Source organism: Fusarium musae, chromosome 12, assembly GCF_019915245.1.
Source record: "Fusarium musae strain F31 chromosome 12, whole genome shotgun sequence".
NCBI lineage: Eukaryota > Fungi > Ascomycota > Sordariomycetes > Hypocreales > Nectriaceae > Fusarium > Fusarium musae.
Window position 1 is genome coordinate 658,061 of NC_058398.1, and position 21,753 is coordinate 679,813.

General features: G+C 47.2%; 6 protein-coding genes across 6 annotated transcripts; 5 read left to right on the forward strand and 1 right to left on the reverse strand.

Annotated features, from left to right (window-relative positions):
* Window positions 1–456: 456 nt before the first annotated feature.
* On the forward strand, window positions 457–2,820 carry J7337_013951 (uncharacterized protein; the record flags this gene model as incomplete). Its single annotated transcript, XM_044831426.1, has 3 exons — window positions 457–1,133; window positions 1,202–1,903; window positions 1,968–2,820. The coding sequence occupies 3 exons, from the start codon at window positions 457–459 to the stop codon at window positions 2,818–2,820; spliced, it is 2,232 nt and encodes a 743-aa protein (XP_044673812.1).
* A 1,171-nt stretch (window positions 2,821–3,991) lies between these two features.
* J7337_013952 (uncharacterized protein) lies at window positions 3,992–4,984 on the forward strand (the record flags this gene model as incomplete). The annotated part of the gene is made up of 1 exon (XM_044831427.1): window positions 3,992–4,984. The coding sequence occupies one exon, from the start codon at window positions 3,992–3,994 to the stop codon at window positions 4,982–4,984; it is 993 nt and encodes a 330-aa protein (XP_044673813.1).
* Window positions 4,985–13,243: 8,259 nt separating this feature from the next.
* Window positions 13,244–14,728, forward strand: J7337_013953 (uncharacterized protein; the record flags this gene model as incomplete). The annotated part of the gene is made up of 2 exons (XM_044831428.1): window positions 13,244–13,592; window positions 13,641–14,728. The coding sequence occupies 2 exons, from the start codon at window positions 13,244–13,246 to the stop codon at window positions 14,726–14,728; spliced, it is 1,437 nt and encodes a 478-aa protein (XP_044673814.1).
* Window positions 14,729–15,466: 738 nt separating this feature from the next.
* CYN1_2 (Cyanate hydratase) lies at window positions 15,467–16,106 on the reverse strand (the record flags this gene model as incomplete). The annotated part of the gene is made up of 3 exons (XM_044831429.1): window positions 15,467–15,494; window positions 15,576–16,015; window positions 16,074–16,106. 3 exons carry the CDS (start codon window positions 16,104–16,106, stop codon window positions 15,467–15,469), a joined length of 501 nt encoding a protein of 166 aa, XP_044673815.1.
* Window positions 16,107–18,165: 2,059 nt separating this feature from the next.
* On the forward strand, window positions 18,166–18,489 carry J7337_013955 (uncharacterized protein; the record flags this gene model as incomplete). Its single annotated transcript, XM_044831430.1, has 2 exons — window positions 18,166–18,260; window positions 18,312–18,489. The coding sequence occupies 2 exons, from the start codon at window positions 18,166–18,168 to the stop codon at window positions 18,487–18,489; spliced, it is 273 nt and encodes a 90-aa protein (XP_044673816.1).
* Window positions 18,490–20,760: 2,271 nt separating this feature from the next.
* On the forward strand, window positions 20,761–21,753 carry J7337_013956 (uncharacterized protein; the record flags this gene model as incomplete). Its single annotated transcript, XM_044831431.1, has 1 exon — window positions 20,761–21,753. One exon carries the CDS (start codon window positions 20,761–20,763, stop codon window positions 21,751–21,753), a length of 993 nt encoding a protein of 330 aa, XP_044673817.1.

Genomic DNA, 21,753 nt, shown 5'->3' on the forward strand with positions numbered 1-21,753 from the left:
CGCCCCAATCACGTCTACCGTCAGTAGTATACGCTGGTGCACTTCGTCGTGTACGTCGTCGATGGCCCGCTGTCGATTTCTAGCGCGACATTCGGCGTGGAAGCTGTACGTGCTTGGTGAATGGTTGTTTAAGAATCATTTTTCCCCCTTCTTCTTTCTATGCTTTGTGAACACGGGGAACAATGAAAGACGATTCGCGTTTCTTCACCTTACTCTATTGGCCAATAAACATATGGACAGCATTGGACACACAAGATTGGTCACAAATATGCGGTCACCTGCGGGAGGCCAACCATTGCGATGGCCTGACGAGGCATTTTTGGCTGTATGTTGTTTTCACCTGCGGCCCGCCAAATCATTATTTAAGACGTGACAGAGAACCTAAACCTCAAGCTGTACTCTCAATCACCATTTCAAGTCTAACGCAGCCTCAACTTTTCAACTCTCAATCCCAAGATGGATATCAAAGACGTCTCAAATGAGAGCAAGTACATCGGCTATCTGAAGCAACTTCAGGGCGCTGCAGAGCGAGCTGCCCGAAGAAAGGGTCAAACAGTCCGAGATCACCCTCCTGCTCAACAACTCGTCTCGTCCTTCTTGATGAAGCTCATGGCCGCCTCATATGGCCCTCGGCTGGACGAAAACACAATCGCTACGACCCAGGTCCCAGCGCCTTACCCACCATGCATTCATTCCGCCAACGACCTGGAACCCATCATGATCTCTGAGATGAGACTCGAAACCCATCATCGAGGGAAAAAGATCATGCTGCGCGTCCTCACGCCCCCGGACCGCATGACGGCTGTGATGGCCATTGTAGAGGATGAGAAGGGAATCGCTGTGCTGCTCCAACTCTATCACCAACCTGACGAGGCCGTCGTCCCTGCCACCGAGATCCTCTGCCCGAACATGGTATGCATCCTCAAAGAGCCCTTATTCAAATGCGCCACGGATGGTACATACTCGCTTAGAGTCGACCACCCTAGTGATATTATCCGGCTGGATAGAGCTGACGACCTTATTCCCTCACACTGGAGGCCATCGATGGTGATCTCAAGCGAGAACAGCACAGATATTCGAAAGCAAGGGAACGACGCCGTAAAAGTCAAGAAATGGGCTGAAGCACTGCGACTGTATGTTTCTCACCTCGGCTTGTCTAACTTTGAAGATCAGGTCAAGCACGTAACTGACAGCCACCCAGGTACTCTTCAGCTATTCAAGCGAGCCAGAATCTTGAGGAGAGACAACTCGCTTTCCTCAACCGCTCACTTGCAAACCTGAACCTGGACCGACCGAAGCAGGCCTTGTTGGATGCCGAGAGAGCCACCAATCCTGCGATGCCATCCGAAAAATGTCTCTTCCGCAAGGCTCGAGCATTGTATGAGCTCGGCGACTATCAGCAGAGTCTCGAGGTGCTGGAACAGCTCACACAGTCGTTCCCTGAGAATAAGGCAGCCAGCTCCGAGAAAGATCGGCTCAATGAGCGGCTAAACGAACAGCGAACAGGGGAGTATAAATTCAAGCAAATGTACAAGCAGGCGGAAAAGACACCCCCCCTTATCGACTGTGCCACTTTCTCAGTTCCTGTAGAGATTCGCGAGTCACCTGGACGGGGTAAAGGACTCTTCACCACCAAGGCGGTCTCAGCGGGTGAGCTTCTTCTCTGCGAAAAGGCATTCTCCTACAGCTTTGCCGGCGATGAACAATCCACAAAACAGACCAGAATCCTGATGAATCTTGCCACAAAGAGGATAGTAGTGGGTGGCCAAGCTCGTCTCTTGACCCTAGTTGTACAGAAACTGTACCACAACTTGTCGTTGTCTGCCAAGTTTGGAGACCTTCACCACGCCGATTACCAAAAGGCTACGGTCTCGGAGACTGACGGAACCCCTGTAGTCGATTCGTGAGTTGCCTTCTATCACCTTGACTGGTAAAACAATTAAGCCAGACGGCTAACAGAGACTCAGCTTCCTGGTAGAAAGAATTACCTCCCTCAATTGTTTTGGTGCTCCGAGGACGAGCCGCGAGTCATTCCTCCAGACAACATCCAGCAGCAGAGATATGTCCGGTGATAAAGGCTTCAAGCACAGAACCTCTGGTATTTGGCTCCTCGCTTCTCGTATCAACCATTCCTGTGTGGGCAACTGTCAACGCTCCTTCATCGGAGACATGCAAATCGTGCGCGCGACGAGGGACCTTCCTGCTGATACTGAACTCTTTTTCTGCTATCGGCACCCTGTGCGCTTCGAAACTTACCAAGAGGCCCAAAAGGGCTTCAATCAATGGGGATTCACGTGCAGCTGCGAGCTATGTTTACTCAAGAAAGCCACGTCTAGGTCCGTCTTACAGAGACGCAAGGTGCTTACCGACGACCTCAAAAGGCTGCTTGATCACCCTGGCTCAGCCAACGAAGCCAAGGCAAGTCGGCTTATGAAGGTTCTCGAGGAAACCTACCCGAGAAACAACGACTGCGCCATTCGACTAGAACTCTGGGAACCCTACTTCGCATTCGGCGCCCACCTGCTGAACAACAACCAGCTGAATGTTGCGGCCAAAATGATCCTCAAGGGTCTCGAGGCTCTGGGACACAGCATCATTGCATGTCCGCCCAATGACATTACGGATCGGCCTCAACTCAAAATTGAACGATGGGGGATGGCGAATGACGCTTTGCCATGGGCATTCAACAACCTGGCGTATGTTTATCACCAACTTGCTCCTGAACTATGCTTGGCAGCAGAGCATTACGCTGGAGTGTCTTATGCCATGGTGGTAGGCGAGAACGAAACCTGGCCGGATGTGCTTTCGAGTTCTTCGTGATGGATATGTCTTATAAAACTGAAAAGCTCTTTCTAGCCTTATAATAGTGGTTGTTAAATGCTAAAAAGAAGTCAATTTGGGGTCAGCTTTTAGCTTTACTGGAATACCTAATTTAACAATATGTGAAAATAAAAAAGATTTCATCCTAGAGCGACTTCCAGTATTTCTTTTATATAGAGTACTCCTATCACTGCATCTACATGTCTGCTTTTCCCTTGAAAGTCAATACTTGGCGACCCATCCTGAGTGAGCGAGTGGGCGGAGATCTCTTTATCCCTAATACAGTTAACAATCATGCGAAACGATTTGTCACGGCGCTGCTGCTCCATCATCGGCATCTATGGCCTTTATCAATCCATAATAAAAGCTCGCGTAAACAGAGAAGGCCAAACTAAATATCAACAATTGTGCTTGCCTCGCGTGCTTTGTCGGGTGACCAAGGATTGTTGGGCATAAGAGATCTGTCCAAGTCCTTGCCAAGGACACTGACCGCGACAGCGATATTGGTTTAACGCCGGCGATTCGATCTTCACTTGCAATCATATGAGCTTCCATTTTACTTTGATTCGATATGACAGTATCCGTAATGTGTTTATTTTAACATTACGTTGGGGAGGGGACGTAAACAGTTAGAGGCATCAATGGTGATCAGACACTGTCATAGTCTTGAGCTAAAACCATGGGACTACCGATTTCGTTATAAGAAACAGACTGCGGTAAGAAGCCTTTCCATTATATGTTAAATAATGGATGGGGTCAGACTTTGATAAGGGTGTCATTTTGAGTTAATAGACCCCACAACTGATAGCTCATATCTCGCGCTTGCGTGTATGAAATCTTATCAAGGTTACGATTTTATAAATAAGCTGTACCATGTACCATCTTATCTATTACTAGTAAACGGAATAACAATTATACCGACTATCTATTACCCCGCTATTGCAATTACTCCAGCGTTCTCCAATTCTCCAACATGAAAATACAAATACACGCACAACCCAGCATGATGGCCTCCTTCGCAAGACCTGCCTCAAGGCTTATCGAATTGCTAAGTGAAAAGTCACACAGCCTAAACTCTACCATAGTAGACACAATTCTTTCTCATCTAGGCATCGCAGATATATACTCATTACATGCGTCAAGCCGATCTCTGCGCTGGTTAGTGGACTACATGACAGATTCGCCATGTTTGCTCAATATCACGAGGCAACTGCAACCTTTTGTCAACGACCCAATACGCTTCCGAAAGGAACTTGGCAAGAATGACGGGCTCATTGCAGGAGACTTCGTCCGAAACTTCTTCGAATTTAACCGTTGGGAAGTCAGCTCGCTGCTTGTATACATTGAACGGGGACCCAAATACCAGGGCTTTATCAAGTATCTACTTGACCATGAAGGATATAGACCCTATGCGGAGGAAACAATATTCCGCCGTGACAATACGCCAGATCTGTATATTGTCATCATCGCTACGACCGATTCTCCCGTCGTAGAAATCGTCAACAAGGCTCTCACGACAGCTGATCTGAATGTTATATCCTGGAATAAAGCCTACTGCCTGCTTCCGATTCCTACCGTGGTATCTCACAAGTTTTACCCTCTCAAACCCTTCGATAATGCCCTTGGCAAATCACTCCGCCACCGGGCCAAACGGGGCTGGACGACAAGGGATATGCTCTGGCCTGATTTGACAACTCGCCTCATTTCTCGCAAGGAATGCCGCCAAATCGGCGGACCAAGCTCTCTTATCATCAAACTAGGAAACGAACCATCCGGGGACTACACTCCTGACTATGTCCTCGAGGGGTGCGTCTATTCTGTGGTATGGAAAACGATGGATACTGGTCGGTTCTTATCTGTCACCATGCAGCCCGGGCCTGTTTCCTATGCACTCCGTTATGCACACGCAAATGGCGAGATCGGTCATGGCTGCAAAGACTGGGAAAGATTCTTGTGCGACCGATTAGACCGTTGGACTTATGTCGAGATAGCCAAGATGGATCGTCAGCAGCAGCCACAAGGGTTCTACCGTATGGCACCAGGGAACTATCGCGTGCGTGTTCCTGCCGGGCACCAACTGCCTGGAACGTGGGACTATGCAGATGACCAAATCATTCCATGGTTTCGAGAATGGGAGGAAAGTTGGACAACGAGTAACGAGTAGTATAGAGGACAATTAATAACCTCTTACTTCAAGTTGGAATAAGGACGCCTTCTTCTATAACATTGCTAGGGATTATTCCACCGCTGGCTTTACCTGTTGTCTGTTACCCGTTGTCGCCGTGATTGTCAGTGACAGCCGCGTCGTTTCGTTTCGTCTTCATCTATGATGATCTAAGTGCACCCGGTCAAGAAACCAAGACCAGCCATGGATTTACGGACTCAAAGCGGCAATCAACGATTTGGTTTCGGCGCTATCAGTAGAATTTCATTATAAACATGCCAGTGCGGATAATCGATGCTGAACATTACGCTTAGTGTTAAGCATGCAACAGCTTCTCAGACCCCGTAACAGCTGAAGAATTCATATGGAAAGCTTGGCAGACAGGGGCTGCGCCCAATAGAAAGAGCCCGTTTCTGGCAAGGCATCCACCCCTCTCTATACAGGACTGCAGGCAGTAGTAGGCGCCGACCCGCGGGCCTGATAGTGCACGTCCACGACCAATTACAGAACTGACTTATCCCTGGAGCACCCAAGTAGTGACCGGCTGAAAAAAAGGCATTTTGAGGCTGGCGGTTATCAGAGGTATATAGAAATTGCCAGAATGTAACAGATGCGAAGAATGTCACACGCCATACGCAAATGGGCAGGCTGAGCAAAGATGTACGTTGCCATGTGTCAGATCATGGTATGACCGTGTTTTTCAGCTGTGAACTGTATTCAGCCAAGAAGGCATATCAAACGCCACAGCGGCAATCTTTCATGACTGGTTGGTCTGTCTTCTTTTTCCGCGTCTCAGCCGTATCCTGGATAAAGATGAAAAAGGTGACACGCACATTAACCGCCTCCACGTCTCTCTAAATGTCTGCCTTATTTTATATATCAGGGGTATATAACACATGAATGTCGCGGCCTCTGACGTTAACAGAGGGTCAAACGGGACAAGCCTCAACATAATTACAATCTTATCTACTATCCACCATGGAAGCACCCTACCGATTTCGTGTCATCGACACGTACAACTACACTTACGACACTCCAGTAATGTGGCAAGCGTGGCATGAAGCATACTTCGGTCGGGTTTCTGGAGTGCTTGGGGCCAACGGTGAATGGGTCAGGCTTACGAAGAATGGATGCACCATGCCCGAGTACAAGACGCCAAATTGTACCCGCACCTGCAGCAACGCTACTAGCATGTTCTACTCGGAGTCAAACGTTTGGAACTGTATAGCTCTGGCGACGGTATCCATAGAGGTCCTCCAAGGCAACAAATCGTTTGACAAAGAAAACGTTGATTCGGTGGACCAGAAATTCAATCTAGGGGGCTCTGATTTCCGAGCCTTTGACCAGCTAGGTGTCTTCGCACAGTTACGAGGATGCTTCACGCAGTCTTGCACGGAGTCAAAGTTTGGCAAATGTACGTCAAGATTTGAGCCATACAAGAGCCGACCAGTCAACGCCGGCAACATCGTCGATTTTGCCAATATCATCAATGGCCCATATTGTGGGAATACGTCACTGGGCATTGATCCAGATATTGCAGGGCCAGGCATCATTGTTTCGTACATGATGCTTTTAGGCCTCGTTTTAGTCTTGTCCATTGTCTTCTCTTTTTCTCTCTGCATATCCCGCCTGTTCCGGATTATAGCTAGGAAGGCGACCACAGGGTCACTCTCCTGCCTTTCCCGCTTGCGCCCGACCAACGCCAGCAAAGAGGCCGTAAAGTCCTCAGATTGTTGGAAATGTCCTTGTTCTCAACCCAAAAGCGAAGCTGTGTCTCTCATCGCCAACCTACAGGAGACCACAGAGCCAGACTCCTGGCTTTCCCGCTTGTGCCCGATCAAAGCCAGGAAAGAGGCCGTAGAACCTTCAGATTCCTGGAAATGTCCTTGTTCTACACCCCAAAGCGAAGCTGAATCTCTCATCGCCAACCTCCAGGAGGCCCAGGGATCATTTGTGTTCACAGTCAGCTTGATATACCTCATCGCTTTCGATAGAAACACCATCGGCTTATCCAACATTGGAACACTTCTCTCCTTTACTATTAACCGGGATATTGGCTATGGCTTGATGATTGTCGGCACTTCCTCTGTAGCCGCCCTGCACTATTTCGCATGCAAATCTGGCTTTCACTGGTTGAAGAGTCTTGTTTTTGTCCTCGGCAATGTGGGTATGCTCGCTCGAGCGCACCGCATTTATACCACCGATTCATGGGCGAGACCAGAAAGATTTCTAGACAGCCTTAGGGAGAACGCTGCACTGGAGAAATGCGGAAACAATCCAGGCCCCATGTCCTTTTGCTTAGGAGCCCGGCTCCAAGGGTTGACCGAAACCCAGCAGACCTTTGCTATGGCCAAGAGGATGGTTATTGCTGTCTATGTCCTTTGCGCTTTGGTGTTAATAGAAGACATTATTATGCGCTTCTTCAGCAGCAGGTGGCGTCATACTCCAAGTTACCGTTGCGGTTTAGTCGTCTATCATATATTGGTGCTTGCTCGCTTTGCTCCATTAGCCATTGGACTACATGATCTGCGCCTCACTCTTAAGTGGTTCGATGGTGACAAGCAATCTTGGAGCTTTGGCCAGTTCGTTGCGGTGTCTGTCTGGGGTCCGCTGGCTTTGAAGTTGATTGGGGCCTTCCTTTCCATGTTTGGAGCCTGGGAGCTCGTTAAAAAAGCCAGCATAGATTTGGCCGGTATAGTCCAGCAGGCCAAAGACTTTCTTGACAACCCCCAATCACAGAAAAGAATAAGTGGTGGGATTGAGGGATGTCATCAACTGCTTCCGGATTCACCAGGAGTTTCTATGGCTGATTTAGGTGGAGGAAATTGTTTAAATAGTAGCAATGAGACATTGCAAGGACCTGGCCTGCCTCTCACACGGCCATCCAGGACTATTTGAAGAAAGGATATAACAGTACATTCGGTGGCTTATTTGAATGATATAGAAAGAATCAAAGACTACGTCATCAGTGGCTGCGTTAGTGACAGCCTGCCTTATATATTCAGGCTGGTCTTCGAATCTCTCGGTATGATTACAGTAGAGTATAAGGGTATTAGATGGTGCTCACGACAGGTCGGGATGGCTAACTGATCTAACTTTCTGCGAGACATGGCCGATCAGCCCCGCTGCGTTGCCAATGTCCAACACAACTTTCGCTGGACACAAGCCTTTGACGTATTCCATCGCATTGGATCCTAACAATATAGAATAAATAAGTCAATTACGAGCAGAGAAGAATGCTAATGCATATATAACTAAGCACAAATTACATGTCGATATCTTGAAACAAACCACCTTAAACGTTGATCCTCTCCATGAAAGGATGAAAGGATGAGACTAGCTATACCAGAGGCACCATTCGCCTACTGACATACTGCTAATGTATCACTTCAACTATATTCCAGTTGCACCGCTTTATAATGGTATCAGCTGAGAATCTGCAAAAAGGCACAAGCATTGTAATTTCCATTCTTCGACCTCACAACATTGTCATGATGCCAGTCAAATCGAATTTGTCCAGTTACATATGTTTGTCCTTTCTTCGTTCCAGGGTTGATAATATGCAAACGCCACGCAATGTAACTCGGCGTGCTGGGAAAGCATACGGCCGTTTCCTGGCTCTCTGGAGCAAAACTCACCTCATAACCCACCAGTTGCAGTTGGAACTGATAGTCAAGATTAGTTGATCATTAACTGCTGTCCAAGATATATACGGATTCAATTGTAGTCAACGTGAGCCATCTGAATATCCTGTTGGAAGACAGCTTGGAATCTGGCTTTCATCTCAACTTTCTTGATAATTATCTCAGATCATAAAAATATGTTCATACACAACTGGGGAGACGTTGGTTCTGGGTGGTTGGTTCCAAGCTATGTCATCAAGAAGTCGAACAGCTTTCACTTACCCGATGGGCATCCATGCTCCTCTGTCTCACCGTATTAAGTATAAATGGGTTCGCTAAAGTAGTAAGCGAGCTGCTTTGAGCCAATTGATCTGGTGGGATGGCATTCTGGAATTCCGTGAGCATGAGCTCCGTGCCTTGACAATTGTGCAAGCTGAAAGGGCTCTGTAATTGTTTAGAAAGATCTACAGGCTAGACAGGCATATGTATTGTTGGCCGCATGATGTCCCGACTGGAACATGCCTCATGCGACTCAGACGACGGTCTATGGTGTGAGTTCATGTTGAAGGCAGAAGGCCCGCATCTGGGGGGTTTTGACATCCGGTACTTGGAATCAGGCAGTTGAGCCACCAGGCAACTAATATGAATCTTTTAGCGAGCCCAAGTTTACATTTCTTCGCAAGCACATCACCTGTGAAGCGCAACAGCAACTAAAGGGCAACCGTCCGGTCGGACTGATTCTCACAATTCAGAGCTATGGAATTCAGTTACCTCGGGCCACCGCAAAAGCGAACCAATCGATATTAAATTGCAAGCTCCGGTGCAGTGGGGGCAGGAAATGCGACGCATAGTATCCCAATCCTCGGCAGTGACCACTTGGTACCACGTAATCCAGGGCTGATTAGTCTGTGCTCCGAGCTCGGAAACGACTGACGGGTATACCGCGCCTCGGGAGTGTCTACCCGGTGCTCCGTACTTCGGTAATAACTGCGTTGAGTTCCGCAGCTCGGAGTCCACAATATGGAATTCCGTCGTCTGGCGGCAACCGCTAGTATCACTTTTGTCAAATCCGCTGCGGAATCCCGATTGTCGGTTGATACACGAAAATGCCATATGTTGTTCCCGTCAGTCATACCACGATCTGCTCAAAAGGCTCTGGATATCCTGGTCACAAACGAAATTCAAGCCAGAAAGGCTGAAAATGAAGAGAGGTGCTCACACCGAGAACTACGGGCTGGCTTATCCAAATGTGGTAGCCTTCCCTAGAAAGTGTGATGAAGATGAAGGACGCGATGTACACATGAGTACCTAGTATTATCAGACACTGTGGCCTCGCCAGGTCGAGGGTAGAACGAATTATCAACCCTCCATGAGAGGAAATAAAATATTTGTGTCAGTTGCCAGATGAGTAGTATCAATCGCGTGAATGGAACCGTTGTATAACCCTAGATGCGGGAGAAGACACCTGTCCACTGCCAATCCATTAGACTGCCGTCGTTAATGTCCCTGCGAGAATCACAGCTCTGTAATCTGTGTAGCCCATCAAACATCCCCATCCTTTAAAAAGTCTTTCCCACTATCACTCATATCACTCCCTCCCAATAATGAAATCCCAGAGGTCAGAGCCAAGTGAGCTGTTCCTTTTCCTCTGCAAATGCAACCAACCAAAGCCATCAAAAGGCTCCATAGCTGCCCGCCAGACTGAGTGTCTGATCCATGACCTTAGAAGAAGCGCTGATAGGGGGCACACAGTCTTCATGCACTTGATCGGTAGCATAGGACGAGTTGCGGATCTGCAAACTCCAGTCCAGCTCCATCCTCCTCCCTCCAACTCTAAGCAAAGATGTGCATTCTCTCTCTCTCTCTGGAGCCCCAGAAAGCAAGCAAAGAGTTGTTTTAGTTCAAGATTCGATTCTTGCGAAAGATAGACTCACCAATGGCTCCTAGGGTGGGCATGCGGCGCGAAACTTAATAAGATCGCCTGTCATGAGGACGAAAACGAGTTTGACATAGTGTTCATGCCTACCCTTGATCAAGATTTCGATACACAGTTGTATCGGGCTCCTGGATCGTTCCCGTGTCGCAGCTCGTGAAATACCTCCAGGTTAAGGTGGCGGTGAACTAGCGGGAGCTGCATTCCTTGCTGGCGAGTTGAATGCACTGCTGACTTGAGGCCGTGCATGTTGACCTGTAGATTGTCAGAGGGCTATTGTCAGCGGCTGAAACGTAATGAGTCTCTGCTTCCCAATCTAGGTAGCGTCATTTACCTAGTTACATCCCAGGCGTCCGTGGCCGCTTTTACGCCTTTCAAAGGAAGTGCTTTAAAGACTAGCCTCTGTAAATATTATGCAGTTTACTATTCTGCGCAATCGCAGCTATAATTCTCAAAGGTAAGGCTTTTTTACTAAGTTAAATTACATAGGTTCAGCAGTCTATTCATAGTATCGGCGGCTGCTGGCGTGATGATAGTATGCTAGACCTTCCCGGCTAGTTTCCCACCTGATGTTCATCTTCAGAGCCGTCCCGTAAATCTGTTTAGGGGGTCCATACCCCTCAAAACAGCCTACATCGCCCAGCCTACTTCAGGCATAGATTGTACGTTAGTGGGGAACCACAGTCCGTTCAGCTCTACCTCGAGAAATGGGACACACTGTTGAAAAGGAGATTAAGGATGGGTCTCATGATAGCAGAGCTTTTCCTTAGGTTTGCAGTTAACGGCTACCAACCACTCACTACAGCCTGTTAACAGCTAATTGAGAACTTTAGCCACAGGTCGTATAGGTCGGCCCGTTCTAGAGGTTGATTAGAACTCAGGCGAGAACCAGATGACGCTAAACTGTTCCGCTGCTGTTCCTGTCCTGCACAGAACCGAGATGATAGCTGACTGGATGTTATGAAGTGAGTACAAAAGGGTTGTGTTTAAATCAAACGTCAAGTCGCTGTATCTTGGAGGCATCAGTAGAGTGATCAAAGTATTCCACACAGCATGCGCATTATATGCATTTGGTATCATTCCCTGACTTGTTTCATTCTGCATCTTGTAGTTCATTAAACATATCAGGGTGCCCGACTATACCCTCAAAATAGCCTCACAGACTTAGAAAGCTTCAATATCTGTACGTAATATCTAGATATGCCTTCCTTCTACTAAAGACTGAAGTTGTACTCGGGTAAGCTCTGTGCAAACAGTCTCTCCTCCTGAATGCATTGCTTCTTCCATCCAATCTACACCCACCGATCCATAAGTATAAGCCGTTCATGCCGGGTTCGGTAGGCTGGAACATAGGTCGATAGCTCGCCATGGAGGTAATAATGGAGCGAGATGTTTCCGCATCTCATGATTAACTGTTGGAACGCGGTAGGGAGGTAGAGTGGCCGTCTTTCACCAAACCATTCCACGATGTCTTCAGCCAGATCAAACGTTAGTCTCCAAGGCACTAGAAGAGCTATATTCGGTAAGCTGAAAAGCTCAGTTGGCTTTGTTTCGTATCTGATACTGATTCCATTCTTCTAGTATCAGCTCTCACGAATCCTCCTGGTCACCCTTCCATATTACCGACCACTCTACTGTTGGGGCTATACGAGGCGGCCGCCCATACTAGGCTATTTGCCCCCACCAATCTTACATAAGGGAGGTACATGGCCAGTACTAGAAGCTACGTTTCTAAATACTAGTTAATTTTGACCCGGTCGGGTTGGAAGATCGTTACATTCGCATTCCGAAGACAACAGTCACTGGCCCGCTCGCTGTGAGCTTCGTGACGATGAGCAGCCCAGTAGAAAAGTCAATAGCTCCCTCCTTCCTGCGGGTCCTGAATATAGATTTCCTTTATTAAAAACTAACAGTCTTATCAGAATTAGCTTTTTGTCTGCTATGACCTGCTCTGTGATAGAGTGATACGTCATTTACACAAGCCTATATATCACTACTAGCTATCTACTTAAAAGTAAGCTTGAGATTAAGGTTTGAGGGAAAGTATTATTTAACTTATATAACTAAGAATAAATACTTTACTTACTTTATTATTAAAAATCAATTATATACTTAGTAATAAGGTTTTTATTATAACTATAATTAATGGCAAGTGACCTAGAGCATAATTGTTGACCGACATAGTGGGGAACTTCCAGCCGCCATAGCCCACGTGGGCTAGTTCTAGCACGTTATTAGTTAGGTCTGTCAATAAGCCTAGCAGCCCAGCATGTACATTCTATTATGAGAACTAAACTAAACAATCCTGCAGGATTATGGTGAAACCTAGCTGCATGACCTAGTCCTCTTACTAGGCTCGGTAAGTTGATACTAAATTAATGTTAATTCGGCCCGCGCAAATGGGCATACTTGCAACGTTCTTGATCACGACGGCTTTGTATAGCAACATTCGAGATTACTCCATTTGCGGCCGCTCCATGTTAATGTGAAGAAAATTTCGAACGATACCGCTTACCTTGAGTAACATGAATATGAGAAAGCAATTTGTTAGAGCTGACCAATTTTCAGACTGGAGGACGAAAGATTTGTTATAAATACCTTTTTAATCCGCTGGCAGAGAAGATAGCTAGCAAGACTCAGAGCAGAAGCTACAGCCCAACTTCCTTCATTCCTCCCAAAATTACACCGACTAAAAGAGACATGATGTTCTCCCCTAAGGATTTACTTTCTATATCCCTGCTACTCTCTTTTGTTGTCACTTCTCCGGTTCCCTCTATCAGCCATGATGACTCTGAAACTGGGTTCTCTTTGCTAAAGAATCGCCAACTCAGCTGGTCCCAGGCTACATGTTCAGTAAAGGAGATCACGGATGCGTCGTATAAACCTAACCTGCGCTGGGACGCCGTCGATGCCCGGAGCGCTTGGTCTGCTGTTGCAAACTCTTGGAACTCCAAAGCTCCTTTGGAGAACCAGAATACTCTTCCTTTCCCCATGGCCGTCAGCAACTTCTTCCATGGCCCGGAGCACATGAACTGTCAAGATGTGGGAGACGGTACCTGTAACACCATGATTCAGTGTGACGATACTTCTTTCCCTGCAGGCTACTTGATCCTCAACTCCTTCGTTTCGATTCATCAGATACATCAGAATCGTTACAATGGTCTTGACTCTGCTATGAATCAGATGCAGAGCTCTATGGGAAAGTTCACTGAGACTTTCGCGCCCCAGCTTGTAGACTCTGCGGCTGTCCTGCGAGAAATCCTTAGCTCGTTCGCTTTTGTGATTGGCCTTGGATCGGCATACAGCTGGAACACTGTTATCAAGACTGCCAAGATATTTGACAACGATGACTGGCGTGGAGTCGCCAAGGATGCGTTTAACAGTGCAATAACGCTTTCCATCACGATGGCTCGCGACCATCTTCCCACTGCCTCAGATCTCCAGAATGACTTGACTGAAGCTATGGGAAACTTTATCGGCAGGTGGATGGAAGCTGAGGCTAGCTACGTCAACAAGATCTTCTCGGGTGCGGTGGGAACGATCTCTGACCTGTACGGCCTCATCCAGGATGGCATACAAGGCGCTGTCCCAACTGGAACCGACCTTGCCACATTGAAGAATGAGGCCCAAAAGATTGTTTACACCAAGATGATACCAGCAGCTTGGAAAGCGGCGCCCGGAGATTATAGCCCCTTTATCCTAGTTTCCGACAATCCCTGCAGCTCTCAGGCAGAGGGAGATCTCGCGGGCCATATCGACGACGCGACGGCGGCTCAGACGCACGTCTGCTACGACAACAAGATCTTCTACGTAGTCACTCCCCAATGGATAAACAATCGTGGAAAGCTTGAGGAGTGGAAGCTCAACAGTCTTCCCGGCGGAACGTACGACAATCTCAGCAACGGCAATTGGGGTGGGGCCACTCTCGACGACATTGTCATTAGTTCTTGGGATGGATATAAGCTGAACGGAAACAAGAACGGTTATCAGCTTCCCGAGGCTTCTGATGCTATCGATGGCAATGGTAATGTGGGCAACCTGATATTTGAAGCTGGTGTGCGCACCCCTGGCTTCAGTAGCATGCCGATCTGTGATGTGAACACGTTGGTGCAGAATCTGAAGAACTGTAACCGGAACTACGATGGATTCCCTTGCCGCAAGCTTCAGTACGCTAACTCTTGCAATTGATTTGCAACTGATCGGTTGAAGGAAGGGGGAGAGGGGACACATACCGAGACCGTGGTGCTCGAGAAATGGCTGACTGTAAGACAAGCTATTAAGCCACTTTCCGACTCATCATTTGTATTCTAGGTCTGCTTATGAAGGTAGATTAAGTGGGTTGTTAGTGGCTATAGATAACCTAGCCAAAGGGCTAGAATTTTGGAATGTGCAACAGCCCAAAGTGCAGGAAATATTATCGAATTATTCGTATTTTCCACTGTACTGTATTCCGCGCTACGAAATACAGTTCCATAATGTTTGTGGTTTTACTGGCTAGCACTTCACCTGGCTACAATAAGAGCAGTGGTGGCGGGACCTTTCGGCAGTAGGCATTCAATTCTGCCACATCGCAGACGTGTCGCAGAATGACTCTTTTCCTCCTATTAGCTTGAAGTGCCCTCGCAACAGACATTTGCAAAAACTATGAGACTTCGGATAGTGGTAAGGAAGAATTCGGTTGTTATACTAGGTGCATCAACATATCAATTTGAGCAATGTGTTCATTCCCCTTTACTGCGAAGGTTAGGTAGGGGCGCAAATTGGAACTGGATCATTAGCTTACGATGAATATAGTTTATTTATACATAATAACCCGAAAGAACCCCAAAAAAACGTGTCCAGAATAGTCGTCCGTATATCGAATGGTGAGGATATGTGATATGAGAGGAGAAGTGAGAGTCATAGGATCGTACCATCCACCATATCCTAATCGACCATTCCACCCGCCTCCATCCTAGAATCGGTTGGAAGGGAGCCTGACAGCTTGCAGTTAGATGCAAGCCCTTTTTAGAACGTCATTTGTACGGGGACTTACCATTTGCCTCGCATCGTAATCACAACCCAGGGGTTACCCTCCTCGTCAATATCTTTCTCGACCTTGGTGCCGAAGCGAATAGCGCTCATAATACCGTCGCCGAATTTCTCGTTAAGGATAGCCTTGTATGCATAGCCGTAGTTCTGGACAACTTCATATAGGCGGTAGATAAGCGGCTCAACAGGAGGCATAGGGCCAGAATGACCACGGTTAGGGAATACGGCCATAGCCCTAGTTAGCATTGGCAGGGGTAGATCGAGGAGCTGGGAGAGTGTCTTGATGTCCTCATCCGTAGCAGTAGTTTGAGCATAGAACAGTGCGGCGCATGCTACTTCGCTACGCCCAAGATGCTTGGCAATAGCCTCAAAAGTTAGGCCTTTTGCCTGCTTGGCCTCGAACAGCGCCGCACAGTGAGGTGGAACCCTCTCTGCGATGAGCGGCTAGTAACTAAAGTTAGAGTCTTCTTGCGCCTTCTGTCCACGGGATGAGAGAACATACGTCGAGAGATGCAAGTCGTCCTTCGCAAGACATTGTGAGGGATGTAAAAGATATCGAGTGATAATTGTTTGCTGCTTGCTGAGTAGCGAGGAAGAGTAGTTGACTGGGACGAGGAGTATCAGGTATTTGTTATGTTGATTGTGATGGTAGAGGCCTTGATGAGAAATAGGAGAAACGGATGATGCCTGGTATTTTATAGTCCCTCGCAAGTCGCTTGTTGCTGCGACGCATGTATGAGCTCCCTCATAGGTGAAGCATCAATGATGGTACACTATACGCAATGAATTAACGTTATCGATGAAAGGGAACAACAGCTCCCTTGCTCTGACTTGGTCCCAGATATGGTCCCGAATGTTCTCCGAGTCGATGCTTTCGAGGATGCTTTCTCCGCGGCTCCATACTTGAGTCGTATAAGAATCCGAGAAACAGGTGCCCGCTGATCCGCTATCTCGCCGCTATCTCGCCGCATTATCTCTGTTTCTGGTTAGTGTCGATGTCGGGCATCTCGGTGGGAACGGATGTGGAGATGTTAGACCGTTGCCCCACTGACTCCAGTCACATTGTCGAGGAATATATCGCAGACACGAATGGCGACATGGGCCAGCCTTACGACTGCACTATTGTGTAAGCCATTAGACCTTGTCGAAAGAAGTTCTCGAGGCAATACTTTACAAGCGTAGAAATTAGCTTACTATCTCTGAGTAAGTGAAAGAATCTACTCATCCCACACGACAGTCCCTTGTCTCCCACTTTATCCCTGTAAAATCCGATACGGCGCTTGCATCTTTGGAGACTTTGAGATGTCACCATCTCCGAAAGCCGACAGGAGCTTTGACAGAGCGGCCGACGACATCGCCGCTTACCGGAATCACTCAGTCGAGAGAAATGACATGCAATTACAATGAACCCCCAACACCATGACTGCTTCTTCTTTTCGACCATTTGCTTTTTTCACGAAACCCACGCATCTCCCACCTTGAAATGCAGTCTTCTCTTCATCCCCTTTCAATTCTGCAATACGCATATCTAGAGATCAGCCCATTCTGTCTCAACGGGACGTCAGCGAGTATCTGCGACAGACGCATACTCGCATCTTCAAAAACAAGAAGTAGGCAGAGCAGCAGCGCGCCAATAACTCCGTGTTCTCTGATAAGATCTTTGTTAGCTTGGTAGAGGTACGGATTGTTGTCGCTTTAGGTGTGGTTTAATGCTGGCAGGTAGGCATTTCTTGAGGTTATTTACAGACAGAGCCCCAATGTCAAGGTAAAGAGAGTTATCAAGATAGGTCATCAACGTACCATATTGGTCTACATACTAGCCTTCGTCACTGTAAACTGCGTTGCAAGTATCCCTGTTCCTTGGAGGAGGTGAATATTAAAATAAAGCATACTCTGTATTAAAATGACAAATAGAGATAGAAGTTTAATCAAATACAGATGTATCCAGCCCACTGCATTAGCGGGACTGGCAACACATAATCCAGAAGGTAAGGAATCGGAGAGGATAATGCCAGTGAAATATCAGAGTAGGGTGAGCATGGTCACCCTGTATACAACTAAACATGCCACTCTTAGTATCTGTCAGGGATTTTTCTATCCAAGGAGAAACTTTATACGGCCCTATAGGGATTATTCAGCTTTAGATAATATCGTTACTATTCTCAGAAATATTATCATGCCGAGGACAGCCGAGCTGCATAATGATTAGTACGGGAGGAGTGAAGGGCTTGTAGTCAGAAACAAAACTACCGTTGGGTGACCTCTACTTATTTCGCGCTCACATTCTTCTCAAGGAGACCCCGTGTCTCCGACAAGGCGTAGCATCATTCAGGGTTGGGGCCGGCTAGCCGCTACGTGGGATAACTAAGTGGGATAGGTGGGGCAGTGGGCGTCGGCGATAAGTAAGACGGAGGGATAGCTGAGGTACTAATGCTAGACTGACATTTGATCTACTGAGTCTACTAATATAAATATTCCTCGGCTCGTCCGAAACTTGTTTTCTCAGTCGATTCACACGCATCAAATAGCACATTCATGCAAAGGCATCGAGTCACACACATTAAGTCGGAGGCAGAATCAGAAACACCTTCAAGATGAGCAACCAGGAGACCAGGCCACCATGCCCCCCTTTCACCCTCGAAACGGCACAAATCAAGGTCAAGGCTGCGCAAGACGGATGGAACAGCCAGTAAGTAAAGGCCACAGGACGCGAATGGTCTCTTGCTTACGCTGGGTACAGAGATCCTGCAAAGGTTAAATTGGCGTACACGCCCGACTCCATCTGGCGTAACCGTGACCACTTCCTGCAGGGCCGCGATGCAATCCAAGAATTCCTGACAAAGAAGTGGGAGAAGGAGTCTAACTATAAGCTCCGAAAAGAGCTCTTTGCTTTCACTGATGACAAGGCAAGTTTATGAAGTGCAGTGACTGCGGTCGTCTACCCGTCGGCGTGTAACATAAAGAGAATCCTATTCTGACAAGTCTCTACAGATTGCGGTGCAGTTCTGGTATGAATGGACTGACGCAGCCGGGCAATGGTGGAGGACCTACGGACTCGAGGACTGGACTTTCGCAGACAATGGGCTAATGCGAAAGAGGCAGATGAGTGGCAACGATGTGAAGATTACAGAGGGAGAGCGTTGGTTCGTTGATGGTGTTGATGTTAACACCGTTGACATTGCAGAAAAGCATTGGTAGATCTAGCAAAAGTGCAAATATGATGAGTCTCGTCGAATTTCGGATTTTCTTAATTCGTGCATACGCGTTATGTCTTTCTATCCCTACTGATTTTGATTGAAGATTAGCATATGGATATTTTCAAGGTTGCTTATGATTGGAAAAGGGTATATGCTGTTCTAATATAAACCATCTTCGGCCGAGTCTGTCTGAACCGCATATCGAACGACTCCAAAAATAGAGACTCAGAGGTAGGCGTCTTTTTTTTTCTCCGACCAGCTAGGGGGTTTTACCCCGCAAGGGGCTTGCGGCCCTGCAGGTAGCCCAAGCACCACCAAGCTGTTGGTGGCCCAACGACTAAAATTGCGTATGTTCTTCGTTACCTGGCGACAATCGTAGTCAATGTAGAACAGTTCGAGTGTCAGCAGTTATAGTCATTGGTCTTTACCGTAAGAGATGCCGACATGTTAGGATCATAGCTGAACAACATTGTCCCCTGTGTAGCATACAGAGTTTTCATTACTACGATTAAGGGCCGCTATAGCAGATGCAAGCTTGAGTAGAGTTCTTAATCCATGGGAGTAAAATCTAAAGGCGAGCACGTTTCTATTTGTGAAGCCTATCCTACCGGCCGGACAGCCAACTCTGTGTAGACAAACTTCTGCATACCTTTAGGGCCGACTTAGAAGATCCGGGTATATTTGAATCACTCAGATACCTGATCCTCTGTGGCTGCAACCCGATGCGGCACGGGTCGGCCTGATACGCCGAGATACCCAAAAGCAAACGAAGACTTCAATGCTCGGACCACGACTTAGTGCATTACGTTCATGCCGAGGGGCCTGGATTGGAAGTTCAACACGATGAACTTTGCATAGAAGACATTTGGGTAATTAGAGAAACTGATCTTGATTCCTTCAACGGAATGCTTAGCCTGTAAATGAACTAGGCTTCGTTTTAGTTACTTCTACCTACGATGCTGTCACCAGGTCTAGGAGGTTCGCTAACAATAACAGTCTCCCATAGACTGGTTAAGTAAAGAAGAGCGAGCAACCCAAACTTAAGTTGAAAACAAGAAGAATAAATAAACGTATGTGTATCTCAAAATAGATATCTAAATAGTGCAAGGCATAACTCCACTCCTTCTGCGTGGGGTTTTACTGACATATGATACATTCACGGAACTGTGCTAAGTCATAAGGTCGGTGATTAGAACTGCCACGTGTCGAGAACTATTGCATATATAACATACCGGGCAATACTTGTCTGCATTCTAGAGGCTACTTGATTGGATGAATTAGATTGTGTGGCTAGCTGAAGGAGCGGTCAACTAGCAGAGGCTAAGACAGTGGATCAATAGTCTAACTTAGAATCAATAGGGTAAGGGCTATCGTAATTACCCCTCACATGTAGCACAATAATAGCACAGCAGTGGCACTGGGACAATTGTATACTTCAACGACAAATGTTATTGACTTTTAATACCCTGCATTTTGTCGTATTAGTTTGGATTACTTCTGGAACGGATATAATATCGAATTCCAGAAAAAGACAATACTTCTCAAGTCTGCATGATCTCCCGCTCCATGCGCTGCATAAAAATGTAATTCTTTGGAAAGTTCATCCTAGCAGCAAAATATTAATTGGTCTTGAGTCTAGACCAATCTATTTCCACTATGGCGTTCCACGGCTGCAAAGGGCACTTTCGGCCAGTCCAGGCTCTCTTCTGCGGGAGCTCTTGTACGATCTCAAAAAATTGGCAAGGATGTGGCGAGCTGAGTGAGGAGAAAAAGGCTCACAGTTGCAAGGATCACGTAGCTTCGAGGGAAGAACTACCATAGCAAACCAAGAGCCGGTGACTCTAGTGTCAGATAGAAATATATAAGAGATACTGTATAGATAGCTCCTAGAAATAATCAAAGTTTTAACATCTCGCTGAGTTCTCCTAATCTTTTGCAATTCTTCCAGTAAACGAGCTCTTTCAACCCACTTTCCTTATCCATATCTCCATCATGGCCACAGCAATGGGTACCCAGACTGACACTGGCTCATGGGGACGCCCATACCCAGTGCAATTCACCTTCTCAATTGGCGGCAAGGTGTTCCTGTACGGCCAATGCCTATCTGATAAGTACTGGTTCATTCAGGAGCTTCTCCCTGGTGGGAAAATGGGTTCGGTGACCGACTCAGGTACCTGGGACTATGAATACGCTGTCCAATTCCCCTTTACTATCAACGGCCGGGTCTTCTTTTGCGGGCACGAGACAAACACCAACTACTGGTTCATTCAAGAGCTTCTCGCGGACGGGAAAATGGGATCCCAGACCGACACCGGGCATTGGAACAATGCTTATCATGTTATGTACGCCTTCTCGGTTGGCAACAAGAACTACCTGTTTGCACATAATATAACCACATTCTATTGGTTTATCCAGGAACTCCTTCCCGGTGGAAAGATGGGGACCGAGACTGATAATGGCCATTGGGCAACTCGCTACGCAGCTCAGTTTCCTTTCACCATTGGCGATACTCAGTACATCTATGGCCAAGATGTGGGCAACCCATGGGCAGTTTCCCCTTCGCTCAGCAAACAAGTGTCGCAAGGTCAGTCTGGTCTCGCGGCTGTAGTGGGTTTGGCGGCTTTCGTTACGCCTACTTCAGGCCCCACCACTTATTCAGAACCAACACGTCGCTGGTTCATCCAGAAAATCCTCCCCGGTGGTAAAATGGGTGATGAAACCGATAGCGGTAAATGGATTGGCATTTATACTACGCAATTTCCGTTTGCTATGAATGGCAAGCAATATTTCTATGGCCAGGATCTCGGTGTTGGGAAATGGATAATCCAGGGTCTTGATGCTAATGGCAAGATTGGAAATGAGCTACAGAATGGTAAATGGGATAATGCTCGGGAAGTCCAGGTGCCCTTCATTGCGGGAGGAAAGCAATATTTCTACGGGCAAAACCTGTCATCCCGCGCCTGGTACATTCAGCAGATAAACTAG